This window comes from Capra hircus, chromosome 1, assembly GCF_001704415.2.
Source record: "Capra hircus breed San Clemente chromosome 1, ASM170441v1, whole genome shotgun sequence".
Classification (NCBI taxonomy): domain Eukaryota; kingdom Metazoa; phylum Chordata; class Mammalia; order Artiodactyla; family Bovidae; genus Capra; species Capra hircus.
This window is the reverse complement of record NC_030808.1, coordinates 25,161,796-25,189,089: the sequence shown is the minus strand read 5'-3', so window position 1 is coordinate 25,189,089 and position 27,294 is coordinate 25,161,796. Positions and strand designations below refer to the sequence as shown.

The 27,294-nt window shown below is 36.8% G+C and overlaps 1 protein-coding gene across 7 annotated transcripts in view; it reads left to right on the top strand.

Annotated features, from left to right (window-relative positions):
* The window catches only part of ROBO1 (roundabout guidance receptor 1), a 1,116,119-nt gene that overhangs the window by 731,240 nt on the left and 357,585 nt on the right, over positions 1-27,294 (top strand). For all 7 annotated transcript variants that reach the window (XM_005674780.3, XM_005674785.3, XM_005674783.3 and 4 more), the window contains one exon: positions 22,504-22,830. In XM_005674780.3, the coding sequence (XP_005674837.1) occupies positions 22,504-22,830 (327 nt within the window). The remainder of the gene's footprint in view (positions 1-22,503; positions 22,831-27,294) is intronic.

The window sequence follows — 27,294 nt, the reverse complement described above, 5'->3', positions numbered from 1 at the left end:
AAAATCAGATATTTAATAGCATATTCATATTCAATTTTCAACTCTGTGTAATTAAAGAAGCATTTTAGAAAGACAATATCACAATCAAAGTAGCAGGGAACAATAGATTATGGAAGAAAAAGTTAGAATTCAGCATTTTTTAAGAAAGTGTCAAATTTTTTGGAATTTTTAAAAGATACTTTTAAAAGACCATTTTTGAAGATAGGCATCAACCTTTAAACTTTTAAAAACACATTGATCCCCAAATTCCATAACTAAGATGAGATTAAGAAAGCAATTTAATGTATGAGTGAAAGTATATACACTATGGTGCTAAACTTTAGATTTTGATAATTCTAAACCTTTGAAATAAATACTTCCTTCAAGGAAGTTCAGTTATGTGTGTAACACATCACTAAGATATAAACCTTTAAAAATACATTTTTCATGAGCTCCTAGTGAATGGGAGAAATATTTACTGTAAGCAAAAAATTAATTTTAGAACATGTCGTGTAAAACTGGATAAAATAATATTGGGAGGAAGGATACTTAAAATAATAGCCTATTTTTTTTTTGGTAAGCATATGGAATTATAGATAAATATTATATTTTTTAGTTTACTCTGTACTTTCCACATTTTCTGTAATACATTTTTTTGGGGACCTGGACATTATTTATTAGTGCCACCCACAAATTATTTAGTCATCTAGAGGAATGTCTTTCTGTTTTTTTTTTTTAATTTTTATTGTAATATATTTTCTTTATAATGTTGTATCAGTTTCTCCTGTGAAGTGAATCACCTGTACGTATACATGTATCCCCTCTGTTTTGGATTTTCTTTCCATTTAGGTCATATAATGCAATTTTTATTACTTGTTTTGATTTGCATTAGTGTTTGTACATTTTTATTTATAAAAATAATATATGAAAGGAAGTATAGTTTTTTGGTTATTGATTTTGAGGGGTTTGTTTATACTATCAGTAATTTTTTACTTCAGTAAAATTGATAGAACTACTCAAGATAAGTTATAATTCCTATCCCTAGAATAAAATTTGCCATTTTCTCTCCCACTGATTTCATAATGGGCAAATATTTGGGTAAAATATTTTTTCCTATTCTATTTGAGGAATGTATTCTTACAAGTTAGAGCTTCCCTAGTGGCTCAGAGGTTAAAGCATCTGCCTGCAACGTGGGAGACCTGGGTTTGATCCCTAGGTTCGGAAGATCCCCTGGAGAAGGAAATGACAACCCACTCCAGTATTCTTGCCTGGAGAATCCCAGGGATGGAGGAGCCTGGTAGGCTACAGTCCACGGGGTCGCAAAGAGTCAGACACGACTGAATGACTTCACTCACATTTTTGCACGTATATGTTAGTCATTAGTATTTTAGATTTTTTAATAAAGGCACCTGCTAAATATTGTGTTATGGCTCTGCTAATAAGTGGAGAATAGCTGTTATAGATTCTGAAGCCATTTTACCTGAAACCATGAATTCATATCTATATATATATTACCAATACGATCTCAGGTGGATTACTTAACATTGCTAAGCTTCAATTTTCTCATCTATAAAATGGGCTTAATAATAACATTGCAGGGTTTTGTGTGTGATAATTAAATGAGTTAAATTGAATTCAAAACACGTAGAAAACTGAGTGATACATGGTAAGCACTGTGAAATTGTTTCGTTACTATTATATTAATTATAGTAATCATTGTAATATTTTTCAGTTCAGTTCAGTTGTCCAGTCCTGTCCGACTATTTGCCACCCCAGGACTGCAGCACGCCAGGTCTCCCTGTCCATCACCAACTCCTGGAGTTTACTCAGACTCATGTCCATTGAGTTGATGATGCCATCCAACCATCTCATCCTCTGTCATCCCCTTCTCCTGCCTTCAGTCTTTCCCAACATCTTTTCAAATGAGTTAGTTCTTTGCAACAGTGGCCAGAGTATTGCAGTTTCTGCTTTAGCATCTGTCCTTCCAATGAATATTCAGGACTGATCTCCTTTAGGATGGACTGGTTGGATCTCCTTACAGTCCAGGGGACTCTCAAGAGTGTTCTCCAACACCACAGTTCAAAAGTATCTATTCTTTGGTGCTCAGCTTTCTTTACAGTCCAACTCTCACATCCCCTTATGACTACTGGAAAAACCATAGCTTTGACTAGATGGACCTTTGTTGGCAAAGCAGTGTCTCTGCTTTTTAATATGCTGTCTAGGTTGGTCATAACTTTTCTTCCAAGGAGCAAGTGTTGTTTAATTTCGTGGCTGCAGTCACCATCTGCAGTGATTTTGGAGCTCCCAGAAATAAAGTCCTCCACTCTTTCCACAAGTGATGGGACGAGATGCCATGATCTTAGTTTTCTGAATGTTGAATTTTAAGCCAACTTTTTCACTCTCTTCTTTCAGTTTGATCAAGTGATTCTTTAGTTCTTCTTCGCTTTCTCCCATAAGAGTGGTGTTATCAGCATATCTGAGGTTATTGATATTTTTCCTGTCAGTCTTGATTCTAGCTTGTGCTTCCTCCAACCCAGCGTTTCTCATGATGTACTCTGCATGTAAGTTAAATAAGCAGGGTGACAGTATACAGCCTTGACATACTCCTTTTCCTGTTTGGAACCAGTGTGTTGTTCCATGTCCAGTTCTAACTCTTGCTTCCTGACCTGCATACAGGTTTCTCAAGACGCAGGTCAGATGGTCTGATATTCCCATCTCTTTCAGAATTTTCCACAGTTTATTGTGATCCACACAGTTAAAGGCTTTGGCATAGTCAATAAAGCAGAAATAGATGTTTTTCTGGAACTCTCTTGCTTTTTCAATGATCCAGAGGATGTTGCCAATTTGATCTCTGGTTCCTCTGCCTTTTCTAAAACCAGCTTGAACATCTGGAAGTTCATGGTTCACGTATTGCTGAAGCCTGGCTTGGAGAATTTTGAGCAATACTTTACTAGCATGTGAGATGAGTGCAGTTGTGCAGTAGTTTGAGCATTCTTTGGCATTGCCTTTCCTTGGGATTGGAATGAAAACTGACCTTTTCCAGTCCTGTGGCCACTGCTAAGTTTTTCAAATTTGCTGACATATTGAGTGCAGCAGTTTCACAGCACCATCTTTTAGGATTTGAAATAGTTCCACTGGAATTCTATCACCTCCACTAACTTTGTTCGTAGTGATGCTTCCTAAGGCCCTCTTGACTTTGCATTCCAGGATGTCTGGCTTCAGGTGAGTGATCAGAGCATCGTGATTATCTAGTTCATGAAGATTTTTTGTATAGTTTTCTGTGTATTCTTTCCACCTCTTCTTAATATCTTCTACTTCTGTTAGGTTTGTACCATTTCTGTCCTTTCTTGTGCCAATCTTTGCATGAAATATTCACTTGGCAACTCTAATTTTCTTCAAGAGATCTCTGCCTTTCCCATTCTATTGTTTTCCTCCATTTCTTTGCATTGATTGCTGAGGAAAACTTTCTTTTTTTTATCTCTTCTTGCTATTCATTGGAACCCTGCATATTTTTTAAATGGTATAATTTCAGAATGCTTAGTAATATGAGAGATTTATATCCTCATAGGCTTAACTTCTAGTTCAGTGAATCTCAAACTTCAGATTTCATTAAAATCATGCTGTGTAAAGTACCACTTAGACGTCGTCACACCCAAAGGGCATGACTAAATAGATCAGGGATCATTTGTGTGTGAATGCCCAGTCATGTCTGATTCTTTGCCACCCAATGGACCGTAGCACTCCAGACTCATGTCCATGGGGTTTCCAGGCAAAAATACTGGAGTGTCTTGCCATTTCCTACTCCAAGGGTTCTTTGTGACCCGTTAATGGAACCCACATTCCATGTGCCTCCACGTTGGCAGACAGATTCTTTACCACTGTGCTACAAGGGATCACATACCTACACCTTTAACCTCATCCCAGATTTTTCTAAAGCAGATAAATAAAGAAAGAATACTTAGAAATTAGAGAAACCTCTTAAATAAATAAAGACGGTCTCATATTGAGGCTCATTGCTTTCATTTTATATTAAATGTTAAAGATAAAATTTTTAAAAAAATTTACCTACTGAGTGACTTGTTAACTACTGCAGTTTGGAATGCCTGTACCCAATAGTTTGGAAGGCTTTATGTTGGTGAGCCTTAATTTGCCCCTGATCCAATAAATGCAATTTTATGCATAAAGGTGGTAAAGAAAATGCTTATTTCAAAAGAGATTTACTTTTACTTTTCAAAAGACCATATTATATAATATTGTTCTAAATAAATGCAGTTCTAAAATGAATAAAACAAAAAATCAAACAAAAACAACCTTATACTTCATCCCTCTCTATCTCAGTTCTTGTTTCAGTACTAGCAGAAAGCTAGAAAAAATACTTATGATATTGAGATATTCTACTAGTTATTAACAGGCTGAGCAGGGAAAATGTAAATATATATTGGCAATGTAATTTACTCACAATTAATTATTAGCAGATGATCTCAGAATTGCTCATAAATAGTCTAATGTGAACGAAAAAACAGTCACTTTCTCTGAGTGGCATGAACTAGCGATTACCTCGTAATGATATTGAAGATAAGTAAAATAATTAGGTCTAGTTGCTTCCTAAACAGAAGAGGCGATTCATAACTGTCAATAGATTTAAATCCATATCCAGTCTTTAAACTCCTAGTGATCACACAGTGCATGACCAAGCAGCTCTTTGCTTCAGGGTTTGTGGCCTCTGTTCATTTAAATTTCACAGACTTGCAACTTTTTCAGCAAGGTTTATTTTTGGTTGAAGACATTTGCTTCTGCTCATTATATCTTGCATGCATTAGGCTCATTCTAACTATGTGGAATACAGTTCTTTTTCATTTGTTCACTGATTGCTTATGTGTGTCTTCAAAACAACAACAAAAAATTTAATGTTGGCTAAAATGTATATGGCAGAGAATGCTCAAACATCTTCACAATTGCATTCATCTCACACGCTAATAAAGTATTGCTCAAAATTCTCCAAGTCAGGCTTCAGCAATACGTGAACCGTGAACTTCCAGATGTTCAAGCTGATTTTAGAAAAGGCAGAGGAACCAGAGATCAAATTGCCAACATCCTCTGGATCATTGAAAAAGCAAGAGAGTTTCACAAAAACATCTATTTCTGTTTTACTGACTATGCCAAAGCCTTTGACTGTGTGAGTCACAATAAACTGTGGAAAATTCTGAAAGAGATGGGAATCCCAGACCAACTAACCTGCCTCTTGAGAAACCTGTATGCAGGTCAGGAAGCAACAGTTAGAACTGGACATGGAACAAAAGACTGGTTCCAAATAGGAAAAGGAGTATGTCAAGGCTGTATATTGTCACCCTGCTAATTTCACTTATATGCAGAGTACATCATGAGAAACACTGAGTTGGAAGAAGCACAAGCTGGAATAAAGATTGCCAGGAGAAATGTCAATAACCTCAGATATGCAGATGACACCACTCTTATGGCAGAAAGTGAAGAGGAACTACAAAGCCTCCTGATGAAAGTGAAAGAGGAGAGTGAAAAAGTTGGCTTAAAGCTCAACATTCAGAAAACGAAGATCATGGCATCTGGGTCCATCACTTCATGGGAAATAGATGGGGAAACAGTGAAAACAGTGTCAGACGTTATTTTTTTGGGCTCCAAAATCACTGCAGATGGTGACTGTAGCCATGAAATTAAAAGATTCTTACCCCTTTGAAGAAAAGTTATGACCGACCTACATAACATATTGAAAAGCAGAGACATTACTTTGCCAACAAAGGTCCATCTAGTGAAGGCTATGGTTTTTCCTGTGATCATGTATGGATGTGAGAGTTGGACTGTGAAGAAGGCTGAATGCTGAAGAATTGATGCTTTTGAACTGAGGTGTTGGAGAAGACTCTTGAGAGTCCCCTGGACTGCAAGGAGATCCAACCAGTCCATTCTGAAGGAGATCAGCCCTGGGATTACTTTGGAAGGAATGATGCTAAAGCTGAAACTCCAGTACTTTGGCCACCTCATGCAAAGAGTTGACTCATTGGAAAAGACTCTGATGCTGGGAGGGATTGAGGGCAGGAGGAGAAGGGGACGACCGAGGATGAGATGGCTGGATGGCGTCACTGACTCGATGGACGTGAATCTGAGTGAACTCGAGGAGTTGGTGATGGACAGGGAGGCCTGGCGTGCTGCGATTCATGGTGTCACAAAGAGTTGGACATGACTGAGCGACTGAACTGAAAAGGTATATAAATGCATAAATTGGGCTGGCGAAAAAGTTCATTCATGTTTTCCTAAGGTTTAAGGAAATCTTGGAATGAACTTTTTGGCCAACCATTACATTAAAGCATGCAGTACATCACTACTTGTATATCATTAACATGAGCTTTGCATCTTTCAGTTCAGTTCAGTCGCTCAGTCATGTCCGACTCTTTGCATCACTATGAACCACAGCATGCCAGGCCTCCCTGTCCATCACCAACTCCTAGAGTCCACCCAAACCCATGTCCATTGAGTCGGTGATGGCATCCAACCATCTCATCCTCTGTTGTCTCCTTCTCCTCCTGCCCTTAATCTTTCCCAGCATAACGTACTTTTCAAATGAATCAGCCCTTCGCATCAGGTGGCCAAAGCATTGGAGTTTCAGCTTCAACATCAGTCCTACCAATGAACTCCCAGGATTGATTTCCTTTAGAATGGACTGGTTGGATCTCCTTGCAGTCCAAGGGACTCTCAAGAGTCTACTGCAACACCACAGTTCAAAAGCATCAAGTTTTCAGCACTCAGCTTTCTTTATAGTCCAACTCTCACATCCATACATGACCACTGGAAAAACCATAGCCTTGACTAGACAGACATTTGTTGACAAAGTAATGTCTCTGCTTTTTAATATGCTGTCTAGGTTGGTCATAGCTTTCCTCCCAAGGAGCAAGCATCTTTTAATTTCATGGCTGCAGTCACCATTTGCAGTGATTTTGGAGCCCCCCCAAATAAAGTCATCCACTGTTTCCACTGTTTCTCCATCTATTTGCCATGCGGTGATGGGACTGGATGCCTTGATCTTTGTTTCCTGAATGTTGAGCTTTAAGCCAACTGTTTCACTCTCCTCTTTCACTTTCATCAAGAGGCTTTTTAGTTCTTCACTTTCTGCTATAAAGGTGGTGTTGTCTGCATATCTGAGGTTATTGATATTTCTCCCGGCAGTCTTGATTCCAGCTTGTGTTTCCTGTAGTCCAGCGTTTCTCATGATGTACTCTGCATAGAAGTTAAATAAGCAGGGTGACAATATACAGCCTTCACGTACTCCGTTTCCTATTTGGAACCAGTCTGTTGTTTCATGTCCAGTTCTAACTGTTGCTTCCTGACCTGCATACAGGTTTCTCAAGAGGCAAGTCAGGTATTCTGGTATTCCTATCTGTTTCAGAATTTTCCACAGTTTCTTGTGATCCACACAGTCAAAGGCTTTGGCATAGTCAATAATAGATGTTTTTCTGGGCATAGTCAATAATAGATGTTTTTCTGGAACTCTCTTGCTTTTTTGATGATCCAGCGGATGTTGGCAATTTGATCTCTGGTGCCTCTTTCTAAAACCAGCTTGAACATCTGGAAGTTCACGGTTCATGTATTGCTGAAGTCTGGCTTGGAGAATTTTGAGCATTACTTTACTAGCGTGTGAGATGAGTGTAATTGTGTGGTAGTTTGAGCATTCTTTGGCATTGCCTTTCTTTGGAGTTGGAATGAAAACTGACCTTTTCCAGTCCTGTGGCCACTGCTGAGTTTTCCAAATTTTCTGGCATATTGAGTGCAGCACTTTCACAGCATCATCTTTCAGGTTTTGAAATAGCTGTACTGGAATTTCATCACCTCCATTAGCTTTGTTCGTAGTGATGCTTCGTAAGGTCCTCTTGACTTCATGTTCCAAGATATCTGGCTCTAGGTGAGTGATCACACCATCGTGATTGTATGGGCCATGAAGATCTTTTTTGTACAGTTCTTCTGTGTATTCTTGCCACCTCCTCTTAGTATCTTCTGTTAGGTCCCTACGATTTCTGTCCTTTATCAAGCCCATCTTTGCATGAAATATTCCCTTGGTGTATCTAATTTTCTTGAAGAGATCTCTAGTCTTTTCCATTTTATTGTTTTCCTCTATTGCTTTCCATTGATCACTGAGGCTTTCTTATCTCTCCTTGCTATTCTTTGGAAGTCTGCATTCAAATGGGTATATCTTTCCTTTTCTCCTTTGCTTTTCTCTTCTCTTCTTTCACAGCTATTTGTAAAGCCTCCTCAGACAGCCTTTTTGCTCTTTTGCATTTTTTTTTTCTTGGGGATGGTCTTGATCCCTGTCTCCTGTACAATATCATGAACCTCAGTCCCTAGTTCATCAGGCACTCTGTCTATTAGATCTAGTCCCTTAAATCTATTTCTCACTTCCATTGTATAGGCATAAGGGATTTGATTTACGTCATACCTTGCATCTTTAATAACTAAAAGAGAGAGAAAGATACTACTCTTGTTTGTTTGCACTCTTGTTTTACCTGCATCTAGCAAAGACCTGTTATAGTGTGAGTACTTAGTACATGTATTTTGGGTGAATAAGTGAATGCTAAAGAGTTAGCCATGGACAGGAGTTTGTGTAAACTCCAGGAGTTTGTGATGGCCAGGGAGGCCTGGCATGCTGTGGTTCGTGGTGTCGCAAAGAGTCGGACACGACTGAGCAAGTGAACTGAACTGAACTGAAAGAGTTAGCAAAAGTTGAATTTTGTTTTCTCCTTATTTTCAGAAAATGTTATTGGCTTTCACAGTTCTAAAATAAAATATTTTATTGTGAAATTAACACCAGAATTTATGCAGGTGCATGCTAATTCACTTCAGTTGTGTCTAACTCTTTGCTACCCTATGGACTGTAGCCCACCAGGCTCCTCTGTCCTTGGGATTCTCCAGGCAAGAGCGTCATGGAATACCTAAAAGCTAGAGAAACTTAGAAGGAAACAAGACCTGTCCATTTTTCAGATTGAATCAGAAATTGACATTAAAATTCCTTTTAGATTTTTTTTTTAATTTCTTTCTTCCTCTGTCTCTCTTTCATTGTGCTAGAATTGTGCAGATTGCTCTTGTGGTAATCTTTGTATTTGTGGTACACATTAACTTTCTTAATTTTGAAGAAAGTTCCCTTCTGTGGATAGACCAAAAGTCTTGTATCTTCAAACCTCTTCTGGGAGGCCATTACTTCAAGGTGGCTTATCTGTGGATGTTTGCCTCCAAGCGCAGGATTAAGGATTCCCCTTACTGTCTCTTGAACTCAGGGGGTACACTTAACTCCCTCCAAGCAGGGATGTACATGTATTTCATGTTCTAAAGTTTATAAATACATGTGGGGTCACCCATCAGTTTGTCCCCATTACCGAGTGTCTGCTAAGTGCTAGGTGCTGTTGTAGGCACTGGAGATGTGGAAATGTCAGTTGTTTTTTAACTAGTAACTAAACACAAGTATTTCAATATTATACATGCTTTCTAATAAAAACTGATTTTGTGACTTCTTTAAAAATTAATTAAACCACCATCAAAATAATGATTAAAAGTATTTTATTTCATTTTTGAAGTTGCATTAACATACAAAATGATAAATTCATATATACCTCATATTACCACAAATAAAAACTAAAAAAACCCTTTGGAAAAAAAGTGATGCCAGACCACTGTTCTATATGAAAAAAATATTCCAAACATACCTGGAAAAAAGAGAGCGATACAAATCTCAAATCAGAGTGCAAAAGAAGAAAAATATTGTTCTTAGAAGAATTTTTTGGAATTTTATCATTTTGCATCACAATTTACATACGGTAGTAATTTATATAATGGTGGATTTTTCTGTTAGATTAACTACAGGTAGTTTTGTTGTAGACTGATGAATTATTTACTTATCCTTTTAGAAAATAAAGATTACTGAGTAGATTTTTAAGTTAACATATGGAACAGCTTTTAAATCCTTATATCTCATATATCAAGGGATTAGAATCTGCCTCTCAACATTTTTTATTAGGGAGCCCTTAAGAATCTGTAAGAACTAAATTTGAGATATAATGAGAGAGCAAAGTGGACGTTACAGAGAGGTAAAGATGAAAGTTCGCTAATGTGCAAAAGAGTTTCTTTAGAAATTCTTGTTCATGTCAGGAGTATTGACTGGGTTTTAAAATGAGTGAAGTTGACTGCATTCCTATAGAGATTTCTCGGTAATCTTTTAAAAGGTTGTTTTAAGTATTTTGTTTTTTAGAAGAGTAATTGTCTTTAGACTCTTTAGACCATTATTTTTAGAATTGCAATCCCATACTCTACCTTGCAGACATGAAAAAGCTACCTATATTCGAGAGTTATCTAAATGTGGCTCAAGCATGTTGACTAATTTAAAAACTAAAGTTGAAAGTTTTATTTTAATGTTTTAATTGATTTAAGTCTATTGATTTAGTAAGTTATATCTATACAGATTCTACAAAAATCTAATGTAACTCTTTAGTGAAAGAATTGATAAATATTACTTTACATAATCATTAAAAAAACTTCTCTATAGTTAAGAAATTGTATTTTATCTGTATTTTTTTACACTTATAATTTATGGTTTAAATATGTATTTTTAAACACAAAAATATTATTTTAAGAAAAAAGGTTTTCCCCTCAGAAATTTGAATTCAGGTCAGAGAAAGATTAATAAGCCAGGTTTATTTTATAAAGTTAGAAGAGTGTTTTTGAGTTAGCATTTCAGTAAAGAAGTCTTCTCATGTTCTGTGTACTCAAGTTATAATTGGTTGCAATTTATAACCATTAACTGTTTCTATATTACATACAAAAAATGAAGTGTAGATTAACTTTGATTGAAATGCCATGTAATTTGTTTTAACATGTTGAAAATTCATTAGGATGAACTAAATTTCCTTAGCAATAAAAGTATTCACAGGACCATCCGTATACTGTTTCACAGTTCAAAATATTGTCCAAAACCCTTTGTCTGTGAAAAATGATCCTAAAAGCTGAAATAAGCTATTTTAATTTCAGACCTAAATATCTTGGTCCATTAGGATAAGCATTAATAAATACAGGATTATTTGTGAATTTTGATAATCTTAGTATATCTCTAGAGAGTTGACTTGAAATGTTATTATACACAGTTACCAACTTTATTTTTCTGGCTATGCATAGGATTTTTATATATTGGTAATGAAAAGGGAAAAAAGCCAATATAACTATTTACTCAGTTTATTTTTTTCTTCTTATTATTTTTTATTTTTTCATTCACTCAGTTTATTGAACGTCTTTCTGATCATTAGCTTGAGCTCATTATCAGGTAGATTACTTATCTCCACTTTGCTTAGGTCTTCTTCTGGGGTTTTGTCTTATTCTTTCATTTGATACATATTCTTCTGTCTCCTTATTTTGCATAATTCTCTGTGTTTGTATTTATGTATTTAGGAAGGTTGGTTATGTTTCCCAGCCTTGGAGAAGTGTCCTTACATCCTATGGGTCCCAGCAGCATGCTCCTCTCTGTTCACAGAATTGTATGCTCCTAGTGTGCCCCCTGGACTTCCTTCGTGGCTCAGATGGTAAAACGTCTTGCTTACAATGTGGGAGATCTGGGTTTGATCCCTGGCTTGGGAAGATCTTCTGGAAAGGAAATTGGAACCCACTCCAGTACTCTTGCCTGGAAAATCCCATAGACGGAGGAGCCTGGTAGGCTACAGTCCACTGGGTCGCAAAGAGTCAGACACGACTGAGCGACTTCACTTTTACTTTCTTTAGGGTGCCCCCTATGTGGACAACATAAGCCCTTTTCTTTTGGCAGGGCTGACCACTGTGGGCGTGCTGGTAGGCGGGGTGGGACTGTGTTGTACTTGACTGCTAAGCCCTACCTTGAGCAATGACTGGTGTGACCCTCTGGTGACAGAGTAAGCCCTAGCACTAATAGGTCTACCCTTAGCTCTAAGAAGGAAATGGCAACCCACTCCAGTGTTCTTGCCTGGAGAATCCCAGGGACGGGGGAGCCTGGTGGGCTGCTGTCTATGGGGTCGCACAGAGTCAGACACGACTGAAGCGACTTGGCATGCATACATGCATGCATAGCTCTAAGAACGCTAAGAGGGAGGGGTACAAAAAAGATGCTTGCCTACACCAGTGCCTTCATTGCATAACAAGCTCCACCAAATGGCTGTCACCAGTATCTGTGTCCTCAGGGGAGTTCCAGTTGCATCTTCCCTCTCTGGGAGGCTCTCTGAAATCAGCAGGTGGGTTTAACCCAGATTCCTTTCAAATTTCTTCTTCTGGGCTGGGACTTAAGAGTGTGTGAATTTTTGCATGACCTTTACCGGAAAAGTCTGTTTTCTGTAACCAAATATAAGGCCATTTGGGCTTCAAAACCAGATATTCTGGGAGCTCATATTTCTGGAGCAGGACCTCTGAGTTAGAGAGTCCAGTGTGGGGTTTAGCGGAAAATCTCAGCAATTGTGATTATCCTCCTGTTTGTGGGTCACATACCTGGAGGTGTAGGTCTTCACTGTACTGTGTCTCTGCCCATCTTTTCTGTCTGATTTTTGTTCCTGCTTTGTAGCTTTAGTTATGGAAGATTTCTGCTAGTCTTCAGGACATTCTCATAGATAACTGCTCTGTCAGTTTAGTTCAGTTATTCAGTTGTGTCCAACTCATTGCAGCCCTGTGAACTATAGCATGCCAGGCCTCCCTGTCCATCACCAGCTCCTGGAGTTTACTCAAACTCATGTCCATTGAGTTGGTGATGCCTTTCAACCATCTCATCCTCTGTCACCCCCTTCTCCTCCTGCCTTCAGTCTTTCCCAGCATCAGGGTCAGTTCTTCACATCAGGTGACCACAGTATTGGAGTTTCAGCTTCAGCATCAGTCCCTCAAATGAATATCTAGGACTGGTTTCCGTTAGGATGGACTGGTTGGATCTCCTTGCAGTCCAAGGGACTCTCAGGAGTCTTCTCCAAGACTACAGTTCAAAAGCATCAATTCTTCGGCACTGAGCTTTCTTTATAGTCCAACTGTCACATCCATACATGACCACTGGAAAAACCATAGCTTTGACTAGACGGACCTTTGTTGGCAAAGTAGTGTCTCTTTTTGTTAATATGCTGTCTAGGTTGGTTATAACTTTTCTTCCAAGGAGTGAGCGTCTTTTAATTTCATGGCTGCAGTCACCATCTGCAGGGATTTTTACTTGCCCTGGAAATAGTTGTGATTTTAGTGTGCCTGTGAGAGGAGATGATCTTAGGTCCTTTCTGTTCCATCATTTTGGGCCTCTCAACCCTGCTCCATATTATTTTAGAAGCCTTGCTGTGTCTTTTAAAGTCTTGAAAATAATATATTTAATCAGTATATCTATATGGAATATTTTCCCTTTGGAACAAAGATGCTTCCTCATAGATGACCTTAGAGGCAACATCTGATAATTTGTAGTAAAGCTATCTAGTTGGCTGTGCTAAGCTGTCTAGTTTTCTTTTATTTCTTTGATCTTGTTTCATTCTCTTTTGAACAATTTTTAACTGGAATTGTGCAAGATCTTGCCGAGAATTTTATCAGTTCAGTTCATTTGCTCAGTTGTGTGTGGCATACCAGGCTTCACTGACCATCACCATCTCCTGGAGCTTGCTCAAATTGATGTCCAGCGAGTCGGTGATGCCATCCAACAATTTTATCCTTGGTCATCCCCTTCTCCTCCTGCCTTCAGTCTTTCCCAACATCAGGGTCTTTTCCAGTGAGTTGGCTTTTTGCATCATGTGGGCAAACTATTGGAGTTTCAGCTTCAGCATCAGTCCCTCCAATGACTATTCAGGGTTGATGTCCTTTAGGATTGACTAATTTGATCTCCTTGTAGTCCAAGAGACTCTCAAGAGTCTTCTCCAGCAATTCTTCATGCAATATAGGCACAATATACAGTTAGACTGATGGATAAGAAGGTGAGAGAATTTAGACTTTCAATACGCAAATATTTTTGTTTGGCATTTTATTGAGAATGAAGTTCTCTTAGTTGCATGTTAATGGGAAGTTTTATGAAAGGGCAGATAGCAAGCATGAACTCAACCAAACAGCTCAACCCTCCAACCCCTTTGTTACAGCTCATAGCAAAATCCTGGCTGATTTGAGTCAGCTGAGGTAGTTCTTGCAGTTAATGCCATAGTAGCTTCTGTACGATCATATTATTAAAAATAGGGGGATGGGCAAGCAATATTGTTTCTGAAATTTAACTTATGGTGCTGTCAGTCTTTCTCACCTCTCTGGGGAAACCGCCATATGATATTAGATTCTGTAGAAATATTGCAAAAACACCAGGGATTCACTCCTGGATTTTCATTTTGGTCTATTTTGGTGATCATTTTAGATGGTAACAGACAGTAGCAATGGCATTCAGTTAATTATTGAGATTATTCTAAGTTTTGACTAGAGAAGATCCCTCTTCCCCCATTTGCTATGTAGAATTATAATCAAGGGGAATTAGGATGGAGCAAAGTACCTAAGGAAAATGGCGTGATCCATTAATCATATAATTATTTTAATGCATCCTGTATTCCTTTACTCTGTATAATTTCAGGTGGAATTACCTAATTTTTCTGTAGAATGAGCTCTGTTTTTCTAGTTGGAGTAAGCATCAGTATTTGGGAAACCTGGATAACTCAATAGAGAAAATGTTTATGTCTGCTCTCTACACAGTGAGTGATTAATAGGTGCTGTCTTCTTATTTTTAACAAATATCTCCTTGTACGATGAAATTCTGACAGGAAAATTATAGGATTGGTGCCCATGATAGAATTTATGTTAATAATTGGAGGCCTTTTGCTTCTTAAGATGTAAATGGAGCTTAAGTAAAAAAGGTTAAGAGGCAAAGCCCTTTTAAGAATATAGTCACTCCTTTACAAATATGGGTATGTTGTCAAGGGAGTATATATTCTACCCCCACCCTTGGGCACATGTGACTGAATTGTCTATTGATATTCATTGCACATCTGCCATGAACTTGTTTCTCTTGTACTTTTAGCAATAGTACAAGCATTCTTGTGCTGCAAGATGTTTTAATACGATATATGATACAAATGGATATTTTAATCATTTTACGTTTTCTTATTTTACCTACCAAGGAATAGGAAAAAGAAATTTGGATCAAAACAAGAATTTGTTAATAAAATACTGCTTCTCTCAATCTACTAAGAAACAGACTTGAAAACATAAACAGACGAAACCCTGAACATGTATTACTGCTTATACTAGAAAAGAATAAAATCATACATTTCAAAAAGTAAAAATATATATTTGTATGTTTTGTATACCTCGGTAGAATATTAGAAAGTCAGTCTCTTAAATGGTTACTTACTTTTGTTTCTGCAAATGTGTGTCTAAAAGGGGGGAACACTTTATATCCAACTAGGAGTTTAATTCCCTCGTAATAAATCTCATGTGACTTTGATATATTTCCTTGAAATACTTAGCACTTACGTGTGTATCTTTTTCCAGCTGTGGTTGTGTAAATATTTAGATATTTCAGTCACTCGTGTTTATATTTTATCTTCCAGTCGGGCAGTTGTTGAAGGAATCCTGCCCTGCCTTTTTCCCTGATGCTGCCCTTGTCTGGAGTCAATTGTGTTCTATTCCCAAGGTTCTACCAAGATTCTTGCCAAGGGCAGCTGACATTATCATCCTAGTTCCTTGTTAAAGCCTCATTCCATCAACCCCTTTCTTATTTTACCGTCTCTTCTTTGTAAGTTTTTAAATTTCTTATGCAAAATTTGAATTTGGTTTTCCCTAGTGTAATATAAACCTTTTATTATATAAAAAGTGCTCAAATTAGCGTAACTAGAATGGTGGTTGTTGGATGGTTTATAGGAACTCTGAATTTATGATTGAAGAAAGAAGGCTTTTTATGAATTGTGTGTCAAGAATATTATATAAAGAGAGCTGCTTTGACAGTGTGGAGATGGACACGATGTTTAAGGAAAAAGATTGCAGTAACTAGGGGTCTTTCATTAACTCTCTTCTGAGATTTATCTGTGCTCTTCCCTGTTTATTCTTGGTGTAACTCTCTCAAGGTCCTCCTTTGAGAAAGTGAGGCATAGTGATTCATAGAAGTTGGGTGGCTTTTCCCTCAAAGCATGTTGGTGGAAAATAACAGGAATCAGGGGCATTTACCTTTAATTGTGCAAACAGTATGTAGAAATTGAGGTTTCTCAAATATTAAAAACTGATAATATAGGATAGCTACTCAGAATTGCAGGCTCATATTGGAGAAGATGACACAGTACAAGGAATGATTTATATTCTCATTCACTCATCATGAAAGTCTTTACTGAGTTAAGTGACTTGACATCATATGATTTACAGTTGGATATTCTGATTGCGTGGGAAAAGAACTTTAGATGTCATCAGGTTTGACTGTGTCTGGCTGTTTTTATTATCTACCTTTTAAAAGTTAAAAAAAAATTAATTAGAAATTAAAAATTAACAACTTGTAGCATTGAAAGCAAGAGTGGACAAAGCCTGTTTCTCTTTAGATTTTAACTAATGAATCCTAGCAGTGTTTATGGAATAGTGGGAAAGAACAAGGATTTTGAATCTGATTTTAGAATTGGATCCCAGCAGTGTCACCTTCCAGCTGAGTGACCGCAGAGAATCTCAGTCTCCCCTTATGGATACCAGATAACAACACCGCGCACCTCATAAAGATGCTGTTGTGATAAAGGAGATGATGGACATTTCATATTTGTTTTCTTTCCATTTGTTTTCTTCATGCTTAGACATGATAATAAATAATAACTTATTATGGTTTTTATAGAGATAATGATTGCCATTTATAATTGCTACTATTGAGGTTAACTAGTCACATGTTATAAATGTCACTGAAATTAGACAGTTCCTTTCTTCAAGATTCTATATTATGAGAAATGTTGCATTTCTGTGTTTTTTGTTATGATTTCCAAAGGTTTTGGCTCTTCTGTCAAATAACCTTTTTTTTTTTTTTTTTTACTGTTCATCCTCTTTGGATGCTTATATGCTAACAGAGTGTGTTTTCTTTTGAAGTGTATTCCTCAGAAACAAAGTTCAGTGGGATGTCTTGTAAAAGAAAAATAAAAACAGTTCAATGGCCAAATAAGTTTGAGAAATGCCACATATTATATTCTTCTTCTAGCACACATACTGTGCATTAGCAAGATTAAAAGACTCTGAGAACCACAGTTCTCTTTTTTGAGCAAACAAGCTGAGAAAAGAGTATTCCACAGAGCATTTTGAAAATTTAGCCTTTAATAGAACAGAGAGCATTTTTATTGCTGAAACTCTTTTACTGAATGCTGCTGTACAAACATCACGGTGAAAACTTGGGCCCGAGTTCTCCACTTCCAAAGGCATACTGGCCGTGGTCCAGGTGTATGGGGCCATAGGTTAGAACCGGAGAGAGTCCTGAGCTCCACTTTATTTTCGTGGAGCCTGGGTGATCTCCAGTTTCTGTAATTGGCCGTTACTTCCTCTATACACTCTCCCTAGACAGTTTTATTCTTTCTCAGGGTTTCAGTCTCCAGCTTGATTCTCATCTACAGATCCAGCTGAGATTTTATTTTTCCTTGAGGTCTGGATATTTCATTGGCAACTAGTTGTCTTCATTTGTATATTCTGGAAGTATCCCGAACTGTCCATGACTCATGCTGAATAAATCTTCTCTGTCCTTCTTCCTCTGACCATAGTCACTCTTTTATTCTGGACCTTCACTGGGGCTGCCCTTCACGCATTGCTCAGACCAAAATCTTGAACTTTCTCTACCCACTGCTTCTCCTCCATCTTGTGCATTTTTCATTTCCGTCTTTTCCCAAATTGCCAGTGAGTAGATCCTATTGATATTGTAACTATCTCTAGATTCTACCTTCTATCTTCCTTTCTGTCACTCAAGATCCAAGTACAAGCTTTCAGAATTTATTATTGAAAGAGTGTGAAAGTATCCTAAAATCTCTTCCTAGCTAGCTGCTCGGAGAAGGCGATGGCACCCCACTGCAGTACTCTAGCCTGGAAAATCTCATGGACGGAGGAGCCTGGTAGGCTGCAGTCCATGGGGTCGCTAAGAGTCAGATACGACTGAGCATCTTCACTTTCACTTTTCACTTTCATATATTGGAAAAGGAAATGGCAACCCACTCCCGTGTTCTTGCCTGGAGAATCCCAGGGACGGGGGAGCCTGGTGGGCTGCCGTCTCTGGGGTCACACAGAGTTGGACACGACTGAAGTGACTTAGCAGCAGCAGCAGCTAGCTGCTGCATTCTAGTTTCATAGTACCAATAGTGACCTTTTTTAATACCAAACTTGAGCATGCAGTTCCTTGCTTACAGTATTTGAATGTTCTTATTGCCACATTGGGCTTCCCTGGTGGCTCAGAGGTTAAAGCGTTTGCCTGCAAGGTGGGAGACCACATTACCTGCCTCCTGAGAAATCTGTATGCAGGTCAAGAAGCAACATTTTATACTGGACATGGAACAATGGACTGCTTCAAAATTGGGAAAGGCTGTATATTGGCACCCTGCTTATTTAACTTATATACAGAGTACATCATGCGAAATGCCAGGCTGGATAAAGCACAACTGGGAATCAGGATTGCCGGGAGAAATATCAATAACCTCAGATATGCAGATGATGCCACCTTTATGGCAGAAAGTGAAAAGGAATGCAAGAGCCTCTTGATGAAAGTGAAAGAGGACAGTGAAAAAGCTGGCTCAACATTCAGAAAAGTAAGATCATGGCATCCGGTCCCATCATTTCATGGGCAATAGATGGGGAAACAGTGAGAGACTTTATTTTTTTGGGCTCCAAAATTACTGCAGATGATGACTGCTGCCATTAAATTAAAAGACACGTACTCCTTGGAAGAAGAGTTATAACCAACCTAGACAGCATATTAAAAAGCAGAGACATTACTTTGCCAACAAAGGTCCGTCTAGTCAAAGCTATGGTTTTTCCACTAGTCATGTATGGATGTGAGAGTTGAACTATAAAGAAAGCTGAGCGCTGAAGAATTGATGCTTTTGAACTGAGGTGTTGGAGAAGACTCTTGAGAGTCCCTTGGACTTCAAGGAGATCAAACCAGTTAATCCTAAAGGAAATCAATCCTGAATATTCATTTGAAGGACTGATGATGAAGCTGAAACTCCAATACTTTGGCCACTTATGGGAGGAACTGACGGACTGGAAAAGATCCTGGTGCTGGGGAAGATGGAAGGCAGGAGGGGTAGGGGACAGAGGATAAGACAGTTGGATGGCATCATCGACTCGATGGACATGCGTTTGAGCTAGCTCCAGGAGTTGGTGATGGACAGGGAGGCCTGGCGTGCTGCAGTCCATGGGGTCATAACTGACACGGACACGACTGAGCTACTGAACTGACTGAACTGAACCAATTGCCTTCAGTTAGGTTCCAGAACTTTGGCTTGATGTACAAAGCCCATCACATTACTGCGTCATCAGGCATGGGCATCATAATCTCTGATGTCCACCTAAACTGAGATCACACAAGTGCACTGTATTCTTCTGTATCTGTGCCTCTGAATGAAATCCTCATCTTTCTTTTCTTCCTGACTCATTTTTTTAAGACTCACCTCAAGTTTCTTATGTTGGCATGCCTCTCTCAGGCAGTCTTAAAGTGCCCATTTGTTTGTATTCTCATAGCAACCTATATATATCAGTTTCTTATCTAAAATACACTTTAAGAATATAAATAAAATCTGCTTAAATTAAATATATATGGCCTCAGCAGTTGATCCTCATTAACATCCAGCTTTCATAATTAGAGCCAAAATAAATCCAGTAATATTGTATAATGCTGTATTTTCTGGAGCTTTTCAGTACTTGTATTTGAGTAATCTTAAATTCAATTTAAATTTCAGTTGCCATCAGTATAGCTTTTGTGAAAGACCAGGAGTTTCCAAGTAATTTTTCCGCATGTTGCTGGCTTATTTCTTCCGCTTCTAGAGCCTGGTTTCATTTAAAAGATTTATGATATGTTGTATACCATGCACTGAACTAAAGCTATTTCTCAATATTTCAGATTATAAAACTATTACTCAATATTTCAGATTATATATTTTTTGTTTCATGGTGGACATAAGCAAATAATAGATCTTTTAGTTTTTATCATTCATCATTTCCTTAGGAAATAGTAACTGTAGTAATTACAAATTAGAACTATAAATAAACTCCATGCAGAATTTATAGTCTAGTAGAGGTTAAACAGTGTGTATATATGGTTACAATTTAAAAATAAAATCTTTTGGGACTTCCCTGGTGAACCAGTGGCTAAAACTCTGCACTCCCAATCCAGGGGGACCAGATTCAATCCCTGGTCAGCGAACAAGATCCTGCATGTTGCAACTAAGAGTTCACAGATGCAACTAAAGATTCCACATTCCCCAGTGAATATCGAAGGCCACATGCCGAAACTAAGACTTGGCACACTCCAATAAATAAATATAAAATTAAAAAATATTAAAAAGATAAAAAATAAAAATGGAATATTTAAAGTATTTTCATACAGAGCATGATAAATAAGCTTCAGATCATTCCACTCAAATAAGGTTTTGCTGTTAGCACTTTTTGTTTACTCAACATGTATTTATTGAATATGTGTAGTGTGAGCAATCTGCCAAGTATAAGAGAAGAAACCGTGAGCAAAATTAGACACACAGAACTTCAGAGTAATGGGAAAGGCAGTGTTCAAGGCATCTAGCAAATAAATTTAAAATATAATTCTCATTATTTTACCACAGGTAATTTCATACCCTTGCTAAAAAGGAGTATTTAAATTTTGTGGTAAAGGTCAGAGAAGGTAGAGATTTGAAAGAGGAATGGGTATCCACTAGAATAAGATCTTTTTGAGACCAGACCCTAAGGCAGGCTTAGGCCTTGGAAGGAGGAAGCTTTATATATATATAATAGATATGGAACAAACAGAAAACTCAGGTAAAGAAATCAGAGAAAGCAGCGAAATAGGAAGGGTCCTGAGAGCTAGATAGGGAAATGAACACCGTCTCCAGTAGGTCTTGTTAAAGACTTTAAGAGCAGTGAGTTTAAGAGTCACCCAAATAAGGGAGGACCCAGATTCTATTTGCACTTCAAAGCCTTCATTTGGCTGCATTGAAGTGAAGCTATTTAAGAGCTTTCCTAAATCCTGGTGGGAATCTACAGCAGTTTGATCTGGGATGGTAACTGGCTGTACAGATTTCGATGAGTAGATTGATTTGAGAAATTTGAGGGAGGATTAAGGAACAGAAAGAGGTGTCAACAAGACTGCTTTCCACTTTTCTTTGTTCATTGAGATTGGAACACTAGATGAGAACAAGGTTTAAAGTTTGGTTGTTGAAGTTGAGAAACCTTTAAGATTTTTACATATTAAATCTATACAACAGTAAGGTAGGAACATTAAAAATATGAAAGTTGATCCCCATTTTAGTGATTATAATCTCACTGGAAAAAATAAGGCACAAAATATTTAGATGAACTCTCAGGACTTCGCTTATTAAGCAGTACATAATGTAGCTCCTCACTTAATATCCTTTTCAATTTAAGATTTAATTATTTAAACTCAATTATGTAACATTTTACCTTTGAAATCTACTAAAGTAATAAAATAATGATTGGAGACTAATGAACTTAATTTATTGAATAAAAACTCTGGGAAAGTATATACATGTATATATAAAAATATGTATATATAACATATGTGCGTGTTGTATATATATGTGTGTATATGTGTGTATGTATAGGGCTTCCCAGGTGACGCTAATGGTAAAGAATCTGTCTGCATTACAGGAGACCCAGGTTTGATCCCTGGGTTGGGAAGATTCCCTGGAGTAGGAAATGGCAACCTGCTCCAGTATTCTTGCCTGAGAAATTCCATGTACAGAGGAGCCTGGCAGGCTACAGTCCATGGGGTTGCAGAGAGTCGGACATGGCTGAGCAATCCTTATGTGTATATATGTATATATATGTGTATTAATATATTTATGTACATATATTATTATTAAGAAAGATATAAAAGTCTATATAAAGTTCCATCATGCATATTTCAACATAAATGTTCAGTAATATATAGCATATGTTTTATAGCATAGTGTTGACTGATGTCGCATTGAGGAGGAGATTCCAGGAAGCCATGCCATTATTTGTAACAGTCAGCAATTCTCTAACACATTCCTCTGCAAAAACAGGCACGTACATGGTACAAACAGACAGGGTGATGGGTTCTGAAACAGGGGATTTGGAGAGTAGACGGGATTTGTACAGACAGAGATTTAGCAAGAGCACTTTCTAAGTGGAGGGTCAAAAGGATTCAGGAATTAGAAAGTACAGTTAAAGTAGACACCAGAGGGATTAGTTAGGAAGGAGGTTAGGAAGAGTAGGTCAATACTATGCAGTGTTTATTAGATGGTAGTGCTAACGCCTGGGCTTTTGAAATAAGACTTTTCATTGTTTTCACGTTGATGATGTGAAGCTATTTTGTCAATTCTTCTGCAGGCTCCCGTCTTCGTCAGGAAGATTTTCCACCTCGCATTGTTGAACACCCCTCAGATCTAATTGTCTCAAAAGGAGAACCTGCAACTTTGAACTGCAAAGCTGAAGGTCGCCCCACACCCACCATCGAATGGTACAAAGGTGGGGAGAGAGTGGAGACAGACAAAGATGACCCTCGCTCACACCGAATGTTGCTGCCAAGTGGATCTTTATTTTTCTTACGTATAGTGCATGGACGAAAAAGTAGGCCTGATGAAGGGGTCTATGTCTGTGTAGCAAGGAATTACCTCGGAGAGGCTGTGAGTCACAATGCATCGCTGGAGGTAGCCAGTAAGTAAAATGGGCTTTTAGTGTTGGGGAGTGTGTGGCCTGTGAGTTGGTGGAGGGATGGCAGCGTGGGATCATTTACCTTGTTCATGATAAGAAAAAATTAAATGTGTATCACAGGCTTTACCTGAGGAAGATCGGTAGCTTTCTATGTGTAATCATCCACTATTTATTTGAATTTTTTGAATTTCTCATCCTAGCTGGTTATTCAAGCTAAATTGGGATTCATACATAGCTGTGAACTGTTTTACCTAATTTTTTTTAAAATTTAAGAACATTTTTATTTTATAATGGACTATGAGTTGACTTACAGTATTGTGTTATTTTCAGGTGTACAGCAAAGTGATTCAATTATACATATATCTATTGTTTTTCAAATTCTTTTCTGCTTTAGTTTTTTTATAGTATTGAGCAAATGTCCTTGTGTTGTGTTTTACCTTTTGGAGCCATTTTCTATTGAAGATGCTCACTGAAACTGATTTATTCCCTTCCTTTGTTCCTTTTAAATATATAGAGTATGGGGATGTAAGAAGAGTACTGTAAGGTATTTTTCGTTTGTCTTCATTAGGAGAAATACTTTCAACTGGTAGTGGAAGTTATGGTTTTAAACGGTTTCCAGTTGTCAGAACTATATTATACTTTGGGTAAAGCTAAATCTAGAGAAATGTATATATATGCCTCATACTTTCTCATCTTTGCCACACTGTAGTGTACCCTGAGAGGAAAACATGTGATGGGGATCCTTGGGTGGTTGATGGTTCAGTATATTTATACTGATAAAAAAAGCCACTCATTTGAAATTACCTCAAGAAGGATTTGGTTAACTAATGATTCAGTTGTTATATCTAGAGTCTAGATGTGTAATGTATTGTATTTGAATTAGAATCAGGCTTTTCTTGTTTTCAATAAGCATTCAAGAGTCAGAAAGTTTCATTCCCTTGAAAGAATCCTGCGGAGTATATGTATATATGACAGAAATTGAGAATTGTATAGGGATTAGAGAGACAAATGAAATTTAGATTTAATTCACTTTAAATTTTACTATCTATAACTATTTATGAAACTGTATAGGTAACTATGTCTATTTTTATATATAATGTTTTCTGAGGTGATTGATATTTTAATATAATGGGCTTCTATTGTGGCTCAGCTGGTAAAGAATCTGTCATCAATGCGGGAGACCTGGGTTCTATCCCTGGGTTGGGAACATCCCCAGGAGAAGGCAAAGGCTACTCGTCCCAGTATTCTGTCCTGAAGAATTCCATGGACTGTATAGTCACAAAGAGTCAGACACGACTGAGTGACTTTCACTTTTACTTTCATGTTCAAAATTCTAGTTATATTATCAGTTTTCATAATTTTTAACATTACATTCAACATTCAACTGGAACATGACTATATAGAATCACAGATAATTATGAAATTGTAAACATAGAAAGTGATTTACAGACAGATTATTACAACTCAATCTTATTATTAATGTGGAATCAGTTCCAAAATCTTAGATCATTTGATTCACACTCACAGAGCCATGTAATACTGAATACTTAAGACAGAAAGCCAAAGATATCTTATATGAGCATAAAACTTAATTGGATAGAATAAAAATCGCTTAATCATTTAAAACTATGTCAAAACTAAACACTCACATTTTTAAAACATTTACTTGAAACCCAAGTTTATATTTCTCTATTTGAAGTTAACTGATAATTAACTTACTGTACTTTCTCTTATTGCCTTGATTCTCAGGGTAGGTCTTAGAGCTAAATCAGTGATATGTAGAAAAGCTGGAATCACGACAGAAAGTTTTCTTTTTCTTTGTATGTTTATTTTTTAAACTCAACTTTAAATGTAGCACAAGCAAAAGAATTTAAAGGTTCAACTTATTTATAAGAAGACATATGTTTTGCCAAAGACATCTTTTAAACTTACATTAACACTTTTCTAACTCTTGACACCATTATATTTAAGAATAATTATTTTCTGTGAAGATAAGTATAAGTTAATATTTGAGAGCAAATTTAAATCAAGAAAGATAATGTCAGCCTAAATAACCTAGGCCAACTCTTGTATGTAGTACCTAAGGAACTAAAGACCAGGAGGGAAATCAGTGATTGTAAATTCTCTGGAATTATAATTCTTCATAAGAAATATGTAGCAATAGAAATATTGAAGATCATCTGATGTTTCTGTGTTATTATCTACTCTCCTTTCATTTTTGTCATTGTGAGAAGTTTTTTAAAAGTTGATAGACTTGAGTTGAGTGTCTAAATGCTTGCCCTCTATATCTTCCTTTTCAAAACACCTCTGGTTTTACCTTAGATGATCAAGATATCCTTAATGCATTGGGATTTAGAGACCTGTCTGTTTTAATCTGGCTTTTGTGCAGTTATTTTAAAAGGTACTGTTAGTTTCCAGTTAAGTTCTTTTCCTAACTTAGACATTCCACAACCGTGAGAGTCCATTATGGGAAAAGTTCTTGCAGTCTCAGTCAACAAATATACGATCATGAAATTGAAACCAGACAGAAGATCATTATATAACTTTTACCAGTGAAATATTCTAATACACAGTCCCTTAATGCATAGTTCACAAATCTTAGTGGGATAGTCCTGACACATTCCAAAATGTTTTTAAGCTCCAGAGGAAAAAAAAATTATAATTTACTGAATAAAATTTAATGAAACTACTCTAAAAAAATATGATCGTATTCATTAACAATTCCTATAGTTGGGAAGGGGAAAGTATATAGATATTATACATTTACCAAATATAGTTTGGTATTAATGAGGATAGTATAATAATAAGGATCCATATTAGTGATAATAATTATTTGAAAAAGCTTAAGTAGTATTTGCTTCCAATAATTTTTATACTAGTTAAATTGCAAAAATTAAAAGGATGTTTTTGTTTAGATAAATTGTGTTGTTTGGACATGAAAGTTATATGGGAAACATTAACTTCTTTGTAGTTAAATTTTTTAAAAAAATCATGGTTCAGTACACTACAAATAGATGTGTAGTAATCTAATTCACGTATATTTCAGTTATCTATTTTAGCCAGTGGTTACTGCTCATTCACCATTTTAACATGTTTGCATTGTAAAGTCAAAACTAGCCTTTTGTATGTTACATAAATATCAGACAAGAGGGTAGACAGGGAAACATGGGTCATATTTGCTGTAGGTTAAATCTATAAAGCACTATTATAGCTTGTTTTTATTATTTCTTGGAGAGTATTATTATTTTCTTATATTTTCTTAGTTTAGGCACCAGAAGTTCAATAAGAGCTATTCTTTCTCCTAAAGGCTCAGACACAGGAAGACAAAGACTGCATCTAATTTCTTAGTGATTCTATTAGCCCAAAGTAATAGCATTAACAAAAGTGTCTTGAGGCAACACTGGTTTCACAGCACAGTTGTTGGTAATGTCTTTAAAAACACTTATCTGTGTTTTATTTGCCTTTAAACCAAGTTTTACAGCTGTAACAACTGGAGTACTTGGTTCCTAACAATTGTCAATCTCTCAAACAATGGGGAAAAATGGTATGGAATGTCATTTCAAACTTTTATTTTTATATAGAAATAATAATCTTGTCTTTCATGTTTTTAATATCTATTTAAATTTAAATAATATACCAAGAGGATTATATTTATTGGTTATTTTTAGGATTAGTTATTTTTGTTTTCATTTAAATCCAATTATATTCAAGTTTGGTTTCCCAGGTGGCACAGTGGTAAAGAATCCACCTGCCAATACAAGAGACACAGGAGATGTGGGTTAGATCCCTGAGTTGAGAAGATAGATCCTGAGTTGAGAAGATAGATCCTGGGTTGGGAAAATAGATCCCTTGGAGGAGGAAATGGCAACCCACTCCTGTATTCTTGCCTGGGAAATCCCATGGACAGAGGAGCCTGGTGGGCTACAGTCCATAGGGTCCCAAAGAGTTGGACACAACTGAGCTACAAACACGCACATATAACAAAGCTGGACCCAGTGAAAAGCACTGACCAATCTTTAAGTGATGATCTTTGCTATGTGGTAAAAGTTGTATTCTTGTTCTTGAAAAATCAATTTGGATGCAATTAAATTTATCTCACACAATTATAAATTCTAAGAATTGGAATGCTAAGAAATATATGGCAGTCCTTACACCTAGAGTTTCCATCCATCTTTGGAAGCTTATCTCTCTAAAGGTAAAATCATTTTTAATTACAGATACATTTTAAAATTATTATTTTTCTTTATAAGCCAAGAATGATATATCTTTTTTTCTAAGAATGATGTATCTTTTTTTTTTAAGAATGATATATCTTGATGAGGACTTTAATTTGTAAATTTAAAATATATTTCTTTTTCTAAGGTTTATAAAAGCTCACTGTTTATCTAATTCAGTTTTGAACTGAACTTTTAAAAATTAGTCTTGCAAGTAATATTTCTTATTTGTTTTGAACCAGCTTTATTTGAT